The sequence below is a fragment of the Rutidosis leptorrhynchoides genome, unplaced genomic scaffold (assembly GCF_046630445.1).
Source record: "Rutidosis leptorrhynchoides isolate AG116_Rl617_1_P2 unplaced genomic scaffold, CSIRO_AGI_Rlap_v1 contig483, whole genome shotgun sequence".
Lineage (NCBI taxonomy): Eukaryota > Viridiplantae > Streptophyta > Magnoliopsida > Asterales > Asteraceae > Rutidosis > Rutidosis leptorrhynchoides.
Genome location: NW_027266714.1, coordinates 24,834 through 42,997, shown reverse-complemented (window position 1 = coordinate 42,997; position 18,164 = coordinate 24,834). Strand labels below are relative to the sequence as shown.

The window sequence follows — 18,164 nt, the reverse complement described above, 5'->3', positions numbered from 1 at the left end:
TGAAAAATTCGAACACAAAATAGAATAATTTAGACAGCTTACTCGTTCGATTGAATTTGGGATGGAATCGTTGCTAGGGTTTTGTTATGATTTGCGTGTTTTTTTTTTTCCCTAAACGAAAGAGACTCAAACCAGAGGTGTTAGAGTACGCAGCCGAAGACCAAAAAGGTAACGGACGTATCGCCGATTATGAAATCCGGTTTTGTAACGGCAACACGTCCGGGTTTAACTTGGGTGCTCACGCGTGTACCCTTTCCTACCAACGCCCCTGTTTATGGTATGGTAAAAATGTTTGATTTAAACGTGATCATCATGTGCCACGTCAGAAGTAAAAATCGATCGTTGTTGTATCTTTGACTGATATAGGTTGACATGTAACATTGGCCTAATTAAGCCCTAATTAGTCATCAAATTAAAATTGGTTTTCTTCATGAGTCATGATCGAAAAAACAATCCGGTTTATTCAAATTGATTCGCCGTTCACCCACTTTTAGAAAATTGTGGAACTGTTCATTTTTTTATTTTATTTTATTAAGAGTGAAAACTTCAATGTTCATATAAATAAATGTAATAAACAAAACATCAAAAAAATTGTAATAAACAAACTCAATTATGCTGCTTATATTGTTTTTGAATCACATTTGGTGATGTGTTTGGAGCTGGATGTCTAGCTTGCTAAGAAAAAAAAAATGAAAAGCAAAGTCCATTCGATTTGCCATATTCCCAGGAAATGGGAATATGATTATTGATTAAAAGCATAAACGAGACGTCTTATATATTCGATCATAAAAAATTGGACGATTATCATTTAATAATTTAATCAAACTAGAAAATCCAAATTCTAATTTATGGCAATACATGTAAACCTATATTCTTGTGACAATTTTTTATTTTCAGAACTTTCATGTTTCCCGATAAGATTTATGTAATGGATATTCTTGTGACAATTTTTTATTTTCAGAACTTTCATGTTTCCCGATAAGATTTATGTAATGGCAATTTATCTCCTTCTACTTTACCTACTTCCAAGTCTATCAACCAAAAGAGTTGTTCAACTCACGAACACGATAAATCAAAGTAATCTATATAATTACTCTTGGCCGAGCATGAAGATCGTTACAACTACGCTCTTCAAAATGTTAGTATAATCCCTCCATGCTGCAATGTTTGTCCATTTTACTTTTTTTGTTCATCCAAAAAAAGTAAAATGGACAAATATTGTAGAATGGACGGAATATTATTATGTCTCATTGATTAGGAATGCTGGAAATTGTCGCATCGAGGACAATTATGCAAGTTCTCGTAAATATAAATGTTGCAAATATTTGATCAAACAAAAATCGGTCCGATAACAAAAGGCTACATTCATGTTTTAGTTGAAATTATTAAGGATTATTCAATTTATTTCTTTTTTCATTAATAATTATTGGGTTCATTTAGTTTGATTTATCATTCAATTAATTAATTTTGATTCCTATTTTATAATTTTGAAAGGTCATTACTTGGTTGAGTTTGAATAATTCAGGATTGGTTTATTTAGTATTTGTTTCACTAATTTGTCTTGAGTTTAAATTGATCTGATCCATTAATTAATTTGACTAATTTTGGTTGTTATATTTAATCATTTGAAGGCTAATTAGTTGGTTTGGTTTGAAATATATTAAGATTTGTTCAATTTAATTATTGTGTCATTAATAAGTCTTGGGCGTGATTCGATTTATTGGTTTGACTAGTTTTGGTTCTCATTCAATAATTGTAAAGGCTTATTACTTAGTTCACTTTGAATTCTTAAGGATTGTGTCAATTTAAGTGTACTCCCTCCGGTTCACTTCAAGTATCTCGTAATGAAAGTTGTGAATCTTAAGAAAACAATTAATGATAGAAAAAGTTACTTGTCTGTCCATCATTTATTATTCAAAAGTCATAAATATTTATTCAAAATAGAAAATTAATTGAAATAAATGCAAGGATAATATTGAAAAAAATAGCTCAAATATGCATAGATTTCATAAAGAGAAACTTGAAGTGGACTAAAGCAAATTTCATTACGAGACACTTGAAGTGGACCGGATGAGTATTTCACTGAGTTTAACTTTGTTTGATTCATTGTTTTTACAAAAAATAATTCTCATCCAAGTTATTTGAAGCCTTATTACTTGCTTTGGTTAAAGTTAAAGATCGGTTCAAATGTTCTTGTTAATTAATAATTATTTGGTTCTTTAAGTTTAATTTATTCGTTTGATCAATATCAATTATCCAAATTTCAATAATTATCAAGCCTTACTTTTATTATCATTTATCGGTTCAACTTAATTCGTGTTTCACTATTAATTTTTGAATTAACTTGGTTTGATTGATGGTGGTTCTTAGGTTCAATAATTTTGAATGATACATTATATGTTTGGTTCAAATTATTAAGAATTTTTAATTTCATTTTTTTTGAAATTTACAATGTCATTCTCATTGAGATTAAAAACTGTCCAAATGGACTACATGAGCAATTTCTAGAGGAACATTATTGAAATCGAAAAAAACAAAACATGCCAAATAGTAGACATCGTTTAATAAACGAAAATTGACTAACTAAAAATAGAGCACTAGCATTATGTAGAATCTCCTCCACCCGAACACCACAAGACGAGCTTTTTTTTTTTCATAAAATACAACACCCACGTCCATCGAGTTTGAGAATTCTCATCATTCATTCACTTATAAATGGCCCTCCCATTCTCTTATCTAGCAAAAACTATTAACCTGAGGGGTTAAACTTCATATCAATTTTCAATTATACATGTAGCAACTTTGTTAAAGTCTCAACAAAGGTAATGTTTTTGGTATGTCAATCCAAAATCGATAAATGTTAGCTATGTATCACCTTGTGTCGTGATGGAGCTCTCCTCATAAATTGTCACAATGTGCTTCTTGGCTTTTGGATGTTCTTGATTTTTGGATCGTTGGGGGTATAAAAAAACTCTTATACGTTATTCTAAACATAAATCTTCTTCATTCACCAAACTTCTTGGAATATATTATCTAAGACTTATCTACTCCTCAATTATCCCCCATCCTTGATGAAATTATCCGAATTGGTCATCAGTGACTAGATCTAAGGGAATGATGCCAAAGTATATGTGTTGAGCTTCCTATTATTTTATCTCCGTTTGAACCACTCTATAGAAGAGATCATAGACAAAATACTCTTCTAAAGATTCTTTAATATATTTTTTGGTTCCAAGTTAAATTTTGTCACGGATAAAGATAAGTGAAAGAGAGAGTCCCTTAGATGTGGGTACATTCTAGTTATTTCACACAAACTAAACAATATATGTAACATAAATGTCAAAACAGTAACAAATCTCATATATTAGTTGATCCAAGAATAACGTTGTCATCAATTATAAGATAGTTATTGATAAAAAATATCATGACTATTAAAGATAAAAAGATACAAAGATACAATGGTAACAAAGGAAGGAAGCTTTCCCCAAATGACAGCTTCAAACTTGACTCCTTGTACTCTCACTATGGTGTCATCTCTCTCTCTCTCTCCCTTTTATGTTAGACCTTCAATTCAACACGCTAGATGATCAAAGAAACTAGATACCATCTTGGTAGGTGACAAACAACTAATTATCAACATAAGGGTTGTAATACGTACATGTCATATAGCCATTTGTGATTATAGTTTTTTTTTGGTTCAATAAATCAACAATCTAACGAGGATATTTACATTTGTGCGTCTATCTCCATACATATATTATTTATTTTAAAATAAATTTCTTTCGGATTCCAAATATCAAGATTAGGATCATTCTTGCAATCATAATATTAATATTTTAAAGAGAAATCATTTAGATTCTATGAATCAAGATTCAAGAGCATCTTCCCAAAAGATATGTGTCAAGTTTAGGATTTATGCTCAAACCCTAACGATGTACTCATCTTAAAACACACAGTAATAATCAACAATTCCTTTGTGATATTTTCATACTCTACAACTAATCTTATTCGGATTCCATGTACTAAGATCTAAGTTACCGATATCATTAATGCTTCATTTGTGATATTTTTATATATTCTAAAACTAATCCCATTCAAATACTATACATAAGCTTACTTATTTATACAAACAAAATAAATATTTTCAAAATGAAATACCATATTTTAGAAAGAAACTAATCGCCTTTCCAAATACAGTTACTTTTCTAGATATTTTTTTTCATGCAATTCATTTTTAAAAAAAATAATATTACTAATATTCACTAAATTAACACCTTATAGTTACCACCATAAGAACCTCTCGTTGAGATTGAATGAACCCCCATAGTCGAAGCCGATCTCTGACTATCCGCTATGCTTTGTGCTTCATTCCAGATGATAGCTTGTTGTGTGATTTTCGAAAGTGCCCTTTGACAAACTTCGGTCATGACTTGTGGGATCCCTTGAATTGCTTTCAACTGGTTCTGTAAGAAGAATTGAAGAGAAATATCTTTCTCTAACAAACTTTGAAGCATATGAACTTCCATGTTTTCAGGCAGAATCGATACTATATTATTGTTAATGCAAGAGAGGCACATGATCGCCTCATCGACAAGTTCATTAATCAAAGTTAAAGGTAAATATGACATTTTTTCCACAATATAACCGAATCCTACCCCTTCTAACCATAGCCAAAGAGCCATGATTTGCATGGATTCGGATGGTTCTCGCCATAGACCAAGCACGAGGATGTTGTACAATACTCGATCTATTTTGTGGAAGGCGTTAAATTGTTCCTTAATAACAATACTAGTAGAAGCCATGACTAACGACCTAGACAACATGTAAATTTGAGATTTCCATGAAATTAAATCAAATTATAAACTAGTTGCCATAACAAAATTAAAACTAACTAGAATTACGTTGTATGGTGTGAAAATTGAAATAGATCTCCAAGAACCAAACCTGAAGGTGATATACTTAGTGCAACGCCTAGAACATGTGTTCATTTTCACTAAAAGAGAGATTATATATAGATATGGAGATGGATTAACATTTTAACACTTTTTTGTCATATCATTGCTGGCAGTAATAGCATTTGTGGAAAAAATCTTTTTATGGAAAATTTAGATGGCATATTTGAGGCAATTTCTTGTCACTCCATTCATAGTATCCGATTTGATATTGTAAAAATGCAATAATAATAATAATAATAATAATAAATCTCACAACTTCCTTATTGGGTGTCATCAGAGGTGATTTCCAAAGGAGGGAGGTGAATAAAAACTCTAAAAGTAATTTTTTGGAAGTAAAAAATTACTCCATCCTTATCAAAATACATGATGTTTTTAAATTATTAGCTTTATCTAAATTGACATGTACCTAGTCAATAAACTTCACTAGATGCATGTCAATTTAAATGAACCTATAAAATTGGAAAACATCATGTATTTTGATATAAAGGTAGTAATATTTACTAGAAAAAATGTAAAATATAAAACTTATCTTCTGTTATAGATCAGAATTCCGGTCTTATTCAAAAACAACCTTCCATATTGTCGTAGAGCTCTTATAGATTTTCGGCTTCTCTTCCTGTAACATCCTCAGTAAACAATTAGTAGTAACTAACGATTATATCACCAAAGCTAATGAAATAAATACATGTTCGAAGCTAACTTATTAAAGGGACAGTGTTCAACAAATCTTACATACATTTTTGTAATTACAAGCAGATTAGAAAATTGGATCCAAATCAATTAATACACTATATAATATTTATTTATATATTTATTGATCCTAAAATAGCAAAATATTAAAAAATAAAACCCTAAAGATATAAAACTATTTCTGGAAAATATTTTTATTTTATTAATAGATCTCTATCTCTTTCTTGATTCATCATCTCTCTGACTAAACAATCATCATAATTGAGATACCTAAATAATGATATGATTGATATCAAACTATTGGGCGGTTCAATATGGTGGCGTTTTGATCCTGGTGAATGAAAAATGAATGAATTTTTTGTTGGAATTAATTGATATTAAATTAAATTTGCAAACTGATAAATAGAAATCAAATCATAACAAGAACGAAAGATTTTAGCTACTGATTTTCTTTTATTTTGATTCAATAATTTCAGCTTCTAAATTTTGAATATGAAAAAGTTAATCAATACATGTAATTAATTTAAACAATGGCATACATTCACGATATGAACAAATTGATATTTAGATAAGTAGTAGACTATTGTATTATTATCTCTGTCTCTCCATACATGATTTTTTAAACTTTTCATTTGTTTCAAAAAGGATAACTCTCATACAATATTTAGATCAAAATATGTTGTATTTCTCTTGTTACCTTGCTCTGTGTGCCAATTCCCCAAAAAAATCTTAGGGTGAAGGAGCTTATACTGTTCTTTAGTGAGAGGATGGCATTAGTGTTAAAATCATCTTTGACAACACCCTACTACTTTTCCATCTTCATATATGGTGGAAAGAAAAGTATAATTCATGGGTAGAAGTTAACACCCAAATAAAATTTCATTATAAATACAAGATAATGACAAGACAATGAAAATAGTAAATAGACATACATTACTAAACATATCTCATGTTAATATGTTATAGCGTTATCTAATAACAAATCCGATATACCTATCACTTCACTGCTTAGAATAAGTGACAATCCTAATAAATTGGGTTCATCTAGAAAAGAGTTAAGACTACCCCATTTTAAGAGTTTGATATTTACATTGTGTTTTCATTGGTATGTGTGAAGCATCAAGGAACTGATGGTCATCACTTAGCTAGCATATAGGAAAGAGCACATCATAGGTCTTATTGTGGTTGTTATTCTAGAAGATCGTGGGTCCGTTTCTTCGAATACATAGAGAATCATAGCTTTTTAGTAGCAGGGTGGCAAGGGGTCTATTAATGAAGATATATCGATATACAACATATTTAAAACTCAAAATATAAAAAATAGAGAAGAATGCTATAAACTTATTTTGGTAAATCGATGATCCGATTACATTTTATAAAATCAATAAAATCATTTTATATATATATATGAAACCTGATCCCATTTATCTCATCAAGATTGCTATTAGGATCGCAGTACAGATCCCCCATTTGAGCCTTAAAATTAAATAACCTAATTCAATTATAAATTCACAAAAGGAGAATTTAATAAATATAAAAGAAAAAAAAGAGAACAAGAATTATACCTTATGTTAAAACATAGTGAACTTCTTCTTTCACATTCTCATCATTATGGTCTAAAGAGGTACAATGGTGGTTAGGATTTAAGTTTGTTGTGGTAAAAAACATATTTTAACTTTCTTACTAATATGCTATTCAAAATTACATTCATTAAAAGGCTAAGTACATCTTATATGGAGTTATAACTTTTATGGGCTTCAATAACTTAATCATCATATCGTACTACAACTTAATATTAAAGGAGAAGTTTTAGCCAACCAGACGTTGATACGAAATGTGGGCTTTTAGGTAATTTGGACCGTGCTGTCGTAGGTCCCTCCGGCTGGGGATCAACCTGGCACGTGTAGCGGCTCCGTCCCTTTTGTGAGGCTACGCGCCGGGGGCAAGTACACCGCCAGCCTCGTCCTCTCGAAGAGACCGAAGCGCCCAAAGCTGAGGAGACCTACGACCTCAAAACTGTACAGGCCGCTTTCAACACTCAGCCCAAGTCAACCCTAAGGGCTCCCCTATATAAAGACCCATCTCAAATATCCAAAATAAGCTAAGACTTACGCTTAGAGGCACACAAGAGACTTAAGGGCACTTTACACTTTCTCTCTAGAAGTCGGACACTTCCCTCTTTAGACTTGAGATCCAACATGTAGCCGCTCGATTTCGTGGTGAGCCTCCCTAGGCCCGGATAGGCCGTAGACGCTCAAATACTTCTCACCCCTCATTTTGTCATAACTCTGAAACCTAACTCGAAGACTGATCGGAAGGAGGCGCGTGCTCTCCATCTCTGACTCATTTCACCCGTGTCGAAACATTGGCGGCGACTACGTGGACTACGTGAAAAGTTACCTTTTTCTACATCTAGTCTTCATATATGAGGAATCGTAAGAAGCTCCATCACGACCTTAAGGCCAGTCCGCCCGGTCATCCAGACTAGGCAAAGACCTCCGACACACAATGAGGAATCGTAATGCTCTAGAGGGGTCATAGTCGTTTGACGACGTACGAAAGCTTCTTGACAGGATCAAAGAGCAGAGAATAACGGAGGATTCTCGACTTCATGCCGATAGCCCTCTGCCATATGACATGCATAGGCTCAGAGAGAGGAACCGTCCTAGTCAGGACAACAGCGGTACCTATAGGTAGATGCCTGTTCGCCTTGGCCTAGCTCTTCGCAATCGCTTAGAGGTGCTCCGCGACTCGGCACACGCTTTCGCTTCAACTATTGGAAGAGGAAATCCAACTCCATGTTCATGAAGAACTGGACCGAAGGATGCCGCCTCCATCACGAAGTCCGTACTACCCTTTGCACCAGTTTGCCCAAATGTCGGGAATGCCTGCATATTATATGGCCAATCCATCTACGGCTGCGCATAACGGATTTGAAACTGGCTATGCTATGTACTACAATACTGCATACGGGCAATCATCAACACCTCCCTCGGCTCCAAGCCGTGCTCCTCCATGACTGGGGGCACTATACATTTGATTACTGGATATGACCTAGCCGAGAGCTTCCGCCCGGTCAGACCTCGGCTCCTCCATGACTGGGGGCACTATACATTTGATTACTGAATACGACACGCCGACCTCTAGAGAGCCGATGAAGGGAAAGGCCTATACCGTAGCTGGCTGCACTGAAACGCCTGTCACAACCCTAAGTTTTTCGAAGGAAGATCTGGAGGGTATCCAGTTTACACATTCTAACCCGTTAGTTATCCCAATGATGATAGCCAATACGTCGGTCATAAAGGTTTTAGTAGATGACGGTAGCTACATTGACGTCCTTTGCTACCGTGTGTTCAGAGCCATGGGTCTGACAGACTCACACCTATCACCATCACCATGACCTATTTACGCAGTCAATAGGGTCGAGATCTCCTTGAGAGGCCGCATACGGCTCCCCGTAGCCATCGGGACTGAAGATCGTAAAGCCCTACAAATGATCAATTGGTTGATCATAGAAGGCCCTACATAGTATGATGCAATTTACGGCATAAGAAATATATCGACTTTTTTTGGGGTGACATCTTTTCTCCACCAAGCCTTTAAGTTTCCCACTTCCGGTGGTATTGTACAATCCGCAATACCCAGGCCAAGGTCGGGAGATGCTGCACCAAGCCCATAGACATCCACCGCCTAAGGATCACGGTGTCTAAAATGATCTCATTGCACCTCAAGCCGAGCTGGCGGGAGTCACGGCGTTGACCCAGTCTCGTCCGGACAAGATCGAATAGCCCATTGAGCTCAAGTCGGGGGGAATGCACCGAAGGAGACCCAAACGCCGTTGCCGAATATGCCAGAGGTCCCCTTCGCCAACAGCCGAGATCCACCCTGCTCCAAGGCCCTTCCCTACGACATTGAAAGCACCAACATCATCCGTCAAGATTAGTAGATAGAACCTTTAAACCTCAAACTAGTTACTATCTCAGGATATCTCTCAAGGGTATATTGATTAGGGCTGCTAGAACTAGTAGCTGTGAGGATTGTTAGAACTCCTAGTTCCTATACCCAATGAAGGCCAGATAGAATTGCACCCAGTGGAATACACCTTAAATATAGAGTTTGATAGATCCCTCCGCCTCACTATTTCCTCGGCAAGAACATGTACCACTTGTGGCAGACCTAGAGTTGTTGCCAAAATGCTGAAGCTAAAAAGCATTATAAGGGTGCAAGAATGCACCAAAAATGAAGGAGGTAAAGACCCTCGTCTCTTTGACGCTCTGAGGAGATTTTTCGAGAAAATCCCAGAATATCGAGAATACGTAATAAGATGGGAAAACATTTTACCCCTCTTGCTTCTCCATTGTCGAAGGCAAAGCAGAAAGTAACTTTTTAGCCTCAGGAATATAGTGACTGGTTAAGAGGAAAATCCAACCTAGCGTTAGCTCCAGTTAAGAGTCACGATCACCTCGACGTCACCTCGGGTCAGAGAGGATCAATCCATAAAGGATCTAGTCAACTAGATAAGAGGCAAGCCCACCCCGAAAATCCTTTCGATTGATAAAATTCTTACCAAAATCCACCAGCGAAAAACTGTAGACTATGTCCCCGATTAAGAGGTACGCCCACCCTAGCGCTTCTATTTGTTCGGGCAAGGTAAGGATTCGGAGTCCCAAGAAGGTCAAGATGTTGGATAAGAGCTCAAGCCACGCCGAATACTTCCTTTAAGACGGGACAAATCTGGTAAGCCCTAAAACGAAAAGGTCAAGCCGAAGGTTAAGAGCTAAAGCCACACCAAAACTTCCTTATACTTAGGCAAGGATTCTCACCAAATACCAGCAGCAAAAACGGATAAGACGTCGGCTAAGAGTAACGCCCACGCCGACGCCCCTCACCAGATTGAAAATTCAAGAGGTCAAGATGTCGGTTAAGAGGTATGCCCACCCCGAGGACTTCCTAATACATGGAAAAATCTGATAAGTCCTAAAATCGAAGGTCAAGCAAAAGGTTTAGAGCTACGGCCATGCCAGTGCTTCCTTATAACTAGGCAAAGATTTCAAATCTTAAAAAAGATAAAATCACGGCTAAGAGCCTGAGAGCCAAACCGATGATACAATGCATTCCATACAGGTAAAAGTTTCCCAAAATTCATAAAGCAAAGCTGGTTAAGTGGTATGCGCAACCCAGTAGTAAAGGGCCCATTGCTGTTCCTCCAACCTCTTGAGCAGCTCTTGAGTATTATCAGCGGCCTGAAGACATAAAACCGAGGAGAGTAAACGAGCGAACATTCAGTATTCTAAGAAGGATAATGGAACAAAGATAAGGAAGGGAGACGTTCACCACCGCATTATGACCGAAGATGCCATCTACCACCTCCTGTAGTCTCTTGGCTCCCAGCTTTGTCAAGTCGTCGTCGAATACAGCCTCGACTGCCCGCTCAGCGGCTAAGTGCACGTCGCCTTCCAAGAAAGTTATATTTGGTGCATCCCGACGAAGTTGCCACTCCTTACCGGCCTTGCTTGACACCAGTCTGATCGCCGCCTTCTTCGAAAAGATCATCCCTGTAACTTCAGTCGGGCCCGCTTCTGGCTTGGTCTCTACAGCCTCAGAATGGGCTATAGAAGGAGAAAGCCTCCTAGACGCCGGATAGAAGCTTACCACCCGCACAGCGCGCCTTTCCATTTCCCCCCTCCTAGACGCCGGATAGAAGCATCATCAGCTGCCATGGCTTTACTGGCTGTGCAACCAAAGGAAAAGGATTACAATCTCCCATACAATCAAAGCAAGTCAAGAATCAGATATATAAGAAAAGCAAACGAGTATGATGTTGGAGAAGAGCAGGCCACAAGACTCTTCGGCTTCCCGTTAAAAGAATGCCGAGATCTGCCACCTCAACAGGCTCGTCTTCGTCCCAGGCCTCAATCACTGCGCCCGATTTATAGTCGAGCATGTGGGATGGAAAATCCGAACACTCCCCCTAGACGCAGATCTCCTCAGCTCAATAATCTGAATCCCAAGGTAGCCACCCATTATCTGCCTATGGATGTCGACTTCTGCCCCAGATTCGGCTTCGAAACCAGAATAAGAGTCAAACTTAGGCGATAAAGTATGATTACATCCTCAATCTTGTACGACTCTTCAAAAGATGAGAGCAGCTAGAATCGCTCTACACAACTAAGAAATGAGCCTAATCGAGGGAAAAATCCTCGCGATTTCTAGCTCAGTTCTTAGAAAGAGCAGACGAACTCCTACGATCCCCATATGTCTGCTTTGCTCAGTTAAAGTCGACAACGCGTCAGACTCATGAATGCCCGACTAAGAATGATCTCCTCCGAGCCAGTTCACCATAAGATAGGTTACTCAAACTTCTGATTCCACTCTTAGAAGGAATCCGGGAGCCTGCGTGATTATCAGCCGTAACACCCTCTCACACCACCGGCGTCATAAAAGCCGAAGTAATGGGCAAAGCCGTACCTATTCGCAACAGCCGGTCAAAGTCATACATCCTCAACTCCTCGAGTTCCAGAGCTTTAGAAGAAGACTCCATCAACATTGGCTCCGTCGCCACCCTTGTCAGCCTAGGCGTTGCCTCAAAAGACCTATAAGGAGCCAAAAGGTTCTCCTCCTCTCCCCTCTTGGAAGCGGCAACAACAGAACGCTCTTGAGAGCGCCGCCGCTCGTTTTGATCTCTGGAAATTTGGTTTTGGTACGAATCTACTCGAAGACGGTCTGCTGCTTTGAATAGGCTGTCTATGAGAGATGGTTACACTCTAATAAAAAGAAAAGAATGAAGCCGAGAAGAAGAAATAAAGGAGGCCTCAGATCTCAGATCTGAAGGAAGAATCGATTCCCTCACTATTTCTCACCAATGATGGCAAGGCTAAAGCTTTGAGGATGAAGAGAAAATGGCAACAAAGAAGGCTAATTATAGCAACAATTGGAAATGTGATAATGAATACCGAGAGTCCAGAGACGAAGAGACGTCTCGGTTCAGCGAACACTCGCTACGTCAGCTAAGCATGCACTGACATTCTCTCATTTTGTGAAAAGCCCTTTTGCCTATCCAAAGATGGCAAAAGGACTTGAAATTTGATTGCCCTAACTCTTTTCGACTAAGTTACTCAAGAGACAACTTAACTAGTTACAACTCAAACCTAATCTGACAATCAATTGTGTATATCTCAATTTTATCAAAGTGATTCAATCAGATGTACAAATGATCTACTTAAGAATAAACTTAACACAAATATAAATTCTATTCTTAAACTAGATACTAACGATAGTGGATAAATAAAGAGTACTATTAAAACAATTAAACTACTAGAGAAGCAATTCAAGAATTATAGCTGTAAAAACAATAGTACCTCAAAGCCTAACACAGTTTATAACTAATAATCAACTGATAGTTCAAAGTACAATAAACTGTGTAAGATAATCTAGTACTTATTCAGACACTACTAAACCAGTACTTATTAGTACCTACAACTCATAAACTAACTAAATGTAGTATAAAACAAGTGGCAGTTCAGTAGGAACTGAACTAGACTTATAGTGGATTTTTAAGCTCCTGTTGATGTACATTAGTTGAGTAAGTTGAGGTGACGCCTATTTGATCTGATTTAGTTGAGTTACTACTAAACTAGGACCTTCAGATCTGACTCAATTAAATGATCACTGAATCAGATATGTCAGTAACAGTTAAATGATGTGATATTGTAGATATGGTGATCTAGAGATCTAATGGACTATTCGTGCTATGAACTATTTGTGATGTAAGTCTCTCTCTAAGTTAAGTATGTTTGTGCTAGAGACTTAGGACGATTGAATCAGTCTTAATTACTGGAGTTAAACTGATATGATATACTGACGTAATGAACAAGTCTCTCGAGATTGGTGTCGAGGTTTGGAGACTTATAGATAAATCAAACAAATAATAACAAGTCAAGCGTGCTGGTTTGATCTAGAGAAGTAACACCTCAACGAGTAGGAACTCGACCAATTGTTACGATTGGCGGATACGTTACCAATCCTGAAACAAATAAGGATTTGACCAGACTTGTAAATCGTGATTAGATGGATAGAACAGTTCTCACTTAGAATAGATTGTACTGTTGGAGCATATAAACGTTGTTGATTATTGGCACGAGATAGATTAAACAAAAACTAGAATAGCAGAGAATAGCGCGAGAGATTTAGTGCAAAATAAAATACGGCCTTGTTTTATTTATTAAAAATAATATATCGCCGTTCAGTGTTATAAACAACACTTACGTCCGCGGACCAAAAGGTTCGGGTAGTAGTTGCTTATAATGGGGAGAGTAATAATCCCAAATTACCTAGATGTCGTGTATAAGCCACACGATAAGACTTTGTGAGTAATTTGATTAATCTCCTATCTAAATTCTAGACCTATGACCAACTTATTTTAGGACGCTACAAATCACAACCAAGGCTGGCTGGAACTCTTGATCTCTACACACCACTCTTGAGAATTTGGATAATCTATGGCAAAAAACTAAAGCTAGAGTGGAATGGACGTCACTCTACTTTAATCTCCTTTTCGTGTTGTGTTTGTGCACAAAGTTGTGGCTGGAAATTCGTTGTCTATTTATACTTCCTCATGCCTTGGTCGTTACTCCAGTCGTGAATAAGAAGATGATTTTATACTATTCTTTCTTTGATCTCCAATCTTCAACCTTCCTTTTAAATAAAATACTTGATGTGCAAAAAACAAATCACGATTATGTTTCCTTACTTGGCTTTAGCGAATCTCTGATTATAGTCTGATTACTACTTGCTCTCTTTAGTTCATTGATTCTTCCACGTCATCGATCTCCTTAACCTTACTAGTTTTAGTCCATCGATTCTGCCATGCCATCGGTCTTATAATAATACGAATACTAACATAGCAATCTATGATTTGATTTCGATTCATTTATGTCTTCGGTCCACTGTGTAATTTATGCCGACCTTATAACTAGTTTCATTTGATAACTCAAAAAGTGAAAATTTATAATAACGGGACTCGACTTTCATGCACAGAATATATGCATTCACAGAGACGTCCCTTCAACTGCCACATTAATGATAACTGGGCAAAGACCGCTGGACTTCCAAAAAGCATTTCTGAAAAAGTTCTTTCACACAATAGAAGACATACAACCTTTCCCTCAGAGCGGACAAGGAAAGATTCGAAATTTGAAGACCAGCTCCTTCTCAAGAGAAGTCGACTGAAACGGAAGACATAGACCTTCACACCGACAAAGGCTCGGGGGTATATCAATCGGGGCATTGCTAAGGCCTACGCCAAACCGACACTACTGAAGCAAAGGATGTGGCTCAAGGCTTGAACGAGACCCACGAGTCCAATAAAAGCCCACAACGAGTTGTATTTCTTCCACCAGACCGTACGTTCTCCTGTAAGAAAGGGGGCAAATGATACGACATGAGAGCTTTTAGGTAATTTAGACCATGCCATCGTAGGTCTCTCCGGCTGAGGATCGGTCAGGTACGTGTATCGGCTTCGTCCCTTTTGTGAGGCTACGCGCCTGATGGCACGGACACCGCCGACCTCGCCCTCCCGATGAGGCCGAAGCTTCCAAAGCAGAGGAGACCTACGACCTCACAACTGTACAGGTCGCTTTCAGCACTGATAGTCCAAGTCAACCCTAAGGGCTCCCCTATGTAAAGACTCATCTTAGATGTCCTAAGTAAGCCAAGACTTACGCTTAGAGACACACAAGAGACTTAAGGGCACTTTACACTCTCTCTCTAGAAGTCAGACACTTCCCTCTCTAAACTTGAGATCCACCACGTAGCCGCTGGCTTCGTAGTGAGCTTCGCTAGGCCCAGATAGGCCGTAGATGCTCAAATACTTATCACCCCCGAATTTTTCCTAATTCTGAAACCTAACTCGAAAACTGATCGAAAGGAGGCGCGTGCTCTCCATCTCTGACTCATTTCACCCATGTCGAAACAGACGAGGCCTAATGGTTAGGCATTTTCTCGATCGAGAAGTCATGAGTTCGATTCCTAACGAAATGGATTTTGGATGGGTATTTTATTTTAAGAATTTATATATACATATAAAAGAAGATTTAGAAATCTACAAATGCAGAATGCTGACATAGGTTTCATTGGACACGTGATCACCATTCCAATACCAACATAAAAAAATATAAATCATTAACTATTAAGCATTTAATTATAGAGATTGAAAAATGGATTAGAATCCATGGGTTGATCCAGACGATCTAGAAAAATAATAGGTCTAGTTCTTCAAAACGTGGCCCATTTAAATTTTGTGTCAATCCAATCCAATCCATTAGATTATAAGATGGAACCAAATCAATCCATTAATCTCTATTGATTAAACCAATGGATTTGACCCATTATACCTAATAAATTTAAAAGGGAAAAGTTTAACAAAATTATTATATATGGACATCAAAAGATTTATTGTCATATATTAAAATGGAATGTAAATATTAAATTAGTGTAACTTTTTAATCACTAAATATTTGCTTGACGCATATTTCGTTGAATTTCCATTTGTAAAACTCTTTTTAATGTTAAACCTCACTTATATAAAATATCATCTCCTCAAAGTAATTCTCATTTCTCAATTCTCACCACAGTAGAAATAAAATGAAATATAAGTGAAAAAAAAAATGAAAAATATATATGTGTGAAAAAAAAAATTTGACAATAGAAATACATAAACAAATGTCATAGACTTTTAGGAAAAAATTAAATATGATTAAAGATCCATTAGATGGCCCATTAACCTATTAATCCATTGGATTTATCTATATTTTAATTTGAAGATCCAATAAAATTTGACCAAATCCAAACCAAAACCATTAATACTTACATTTATCATGGATTGGAACATATTTACTCAAATCCTTCCAATTTATATCTCTATTTAATTATATCGGTTATAAAGATGGGTGAGTTTACATACAAATTTTTTTTACTAAATTCAAGAGGTTTTAAAAAATATTTACTTTTATACCCAAAAAAAATAAATCTCTCTCTCAACCTTTCTTTTGACCTCTTCTCTTTATTCTTCTAATCTTTGCTCTTCTTCTTCTTCTTCTTCAATTTGATTTAGTTAGAGTTTGACGCTCATATCGATCTTAATTTCACTTCCCATGAACCATCAATTTAATCCCTCCATTAGAAACCATAATTTACATTTGGCTATTTTCAAATTTCTCCGTTAAATGGGTGCTTCAAAATACATATTGACTCTTCTTCTTATTGAGGATAACCTTATGATCCTAAATTCTTAATTTTATAAAAGTATTCTTTAAATTTTGTTAATAGATTAGTTGGATAATGATAGTGAAGTATCGAGTGAGGTAGACGCTATGAATAGATTGATGACATCGACATCAAGAACATATTCGAAGTTCACGTCTCTATATGGGTCGCAACCGTCCCCTTTTATTTGAGTTAAAAAATGTCTTTGACATGTACGATTAGGATAAGAATAGATTAATATATTTTACAACGGAGAATAAAAATCTATTATTAAAATAAATTTTAAAAAACCCCTTGTATTTAGTAAAAAAATCGTTCGGAAATAGCCATACCTTATAAAGATGTTTATAATGGCTAAAGCAAATAATGTTAGGCTTAATTAATCAATGTAATGATTTTTGAAATAGTACATCGGTCATACCTAAATTTGACTTACGTTTATAAATTTATACCTCAACTTACTTTTTTACAACTCACTACATGAACTTGTAAATATTTAAAAGACGCTACATGAACTTGCAAATATTTACATGTCATTACAACTTCCGATTCATTAAAAAGTCACTACCTAAGTTTACCTTTAGTTTTGCTTACGTGGTAGGTAACTTAATTTTGATTACATACATTGAAGTCCTCAATGATTTTTTAACACATTAAGATGAATCCTATAAGTCTCCTGATGAAAGCATAATACTAGTCTAGGCGTCAGGTGAAGAGAAATTATCTTTCTAGTTAAGAAAAAATCAGTCAAAATAGTGCCATTATCTTTCTAGGTCAGATTTAAATATGTTAATAAAAAATTCAAAACCTTAAATCCAATTTGACTTTCTCCTATTTAAATATCAAATCGGCTAATGGACTTGCATGACGGCGAGGGCAGTGGAGACTGGCCCCCTTATGAGAGGAGGAAGAAGAAGATATTATCTCATCATGATCTCGATCAAGTTGACAATTCCATTCAAATTGAATTTGAAATGATCTTTGAATTGGTTGTTTTTAAAGAGTCGTCTTCTTCCTCCTTGATTGTTATAGTATTTTTATTTTATTATTATTTTCAAATGTAATTGGCCGAAGCAAAAAAATGAACTCTATCTAGTATAATCCTAGACATCATAAATCGGCATTAGTCAACCTGGCAAGTTGCCATCCTTTTAAAGGCGTAAGATGGTGGTTGCCTCGGGGGAAGGCGAATCATTTATGTTTAATGGTTCTCTGGCTGCCAATGACGGATCGTGACGGATAGATGATGAACTGAAA

General features: G+C 36.4%; 1 protein-coding gene across 1 annotated transcript; it reads right to left on the bottom strand.

The window, feature by feature from the left end:
- Positions 1–4,262: 4,262 nt before the first annotated feature.
- Positions 4,263–4,802, bottom strand: LOC139883967 (uncharacterized). Its single transcript, XM_071868057.1, has one exon. The coding sequence runs from the start codon at positions 4,800–4,802 to the stop codon at positions 4,263–4,265; it is 540 nt and encodes a 179-aa protein (XP_071724158.1).
- Positions 4,803–18,164: the final 13,362 nt, after the last annotated feature.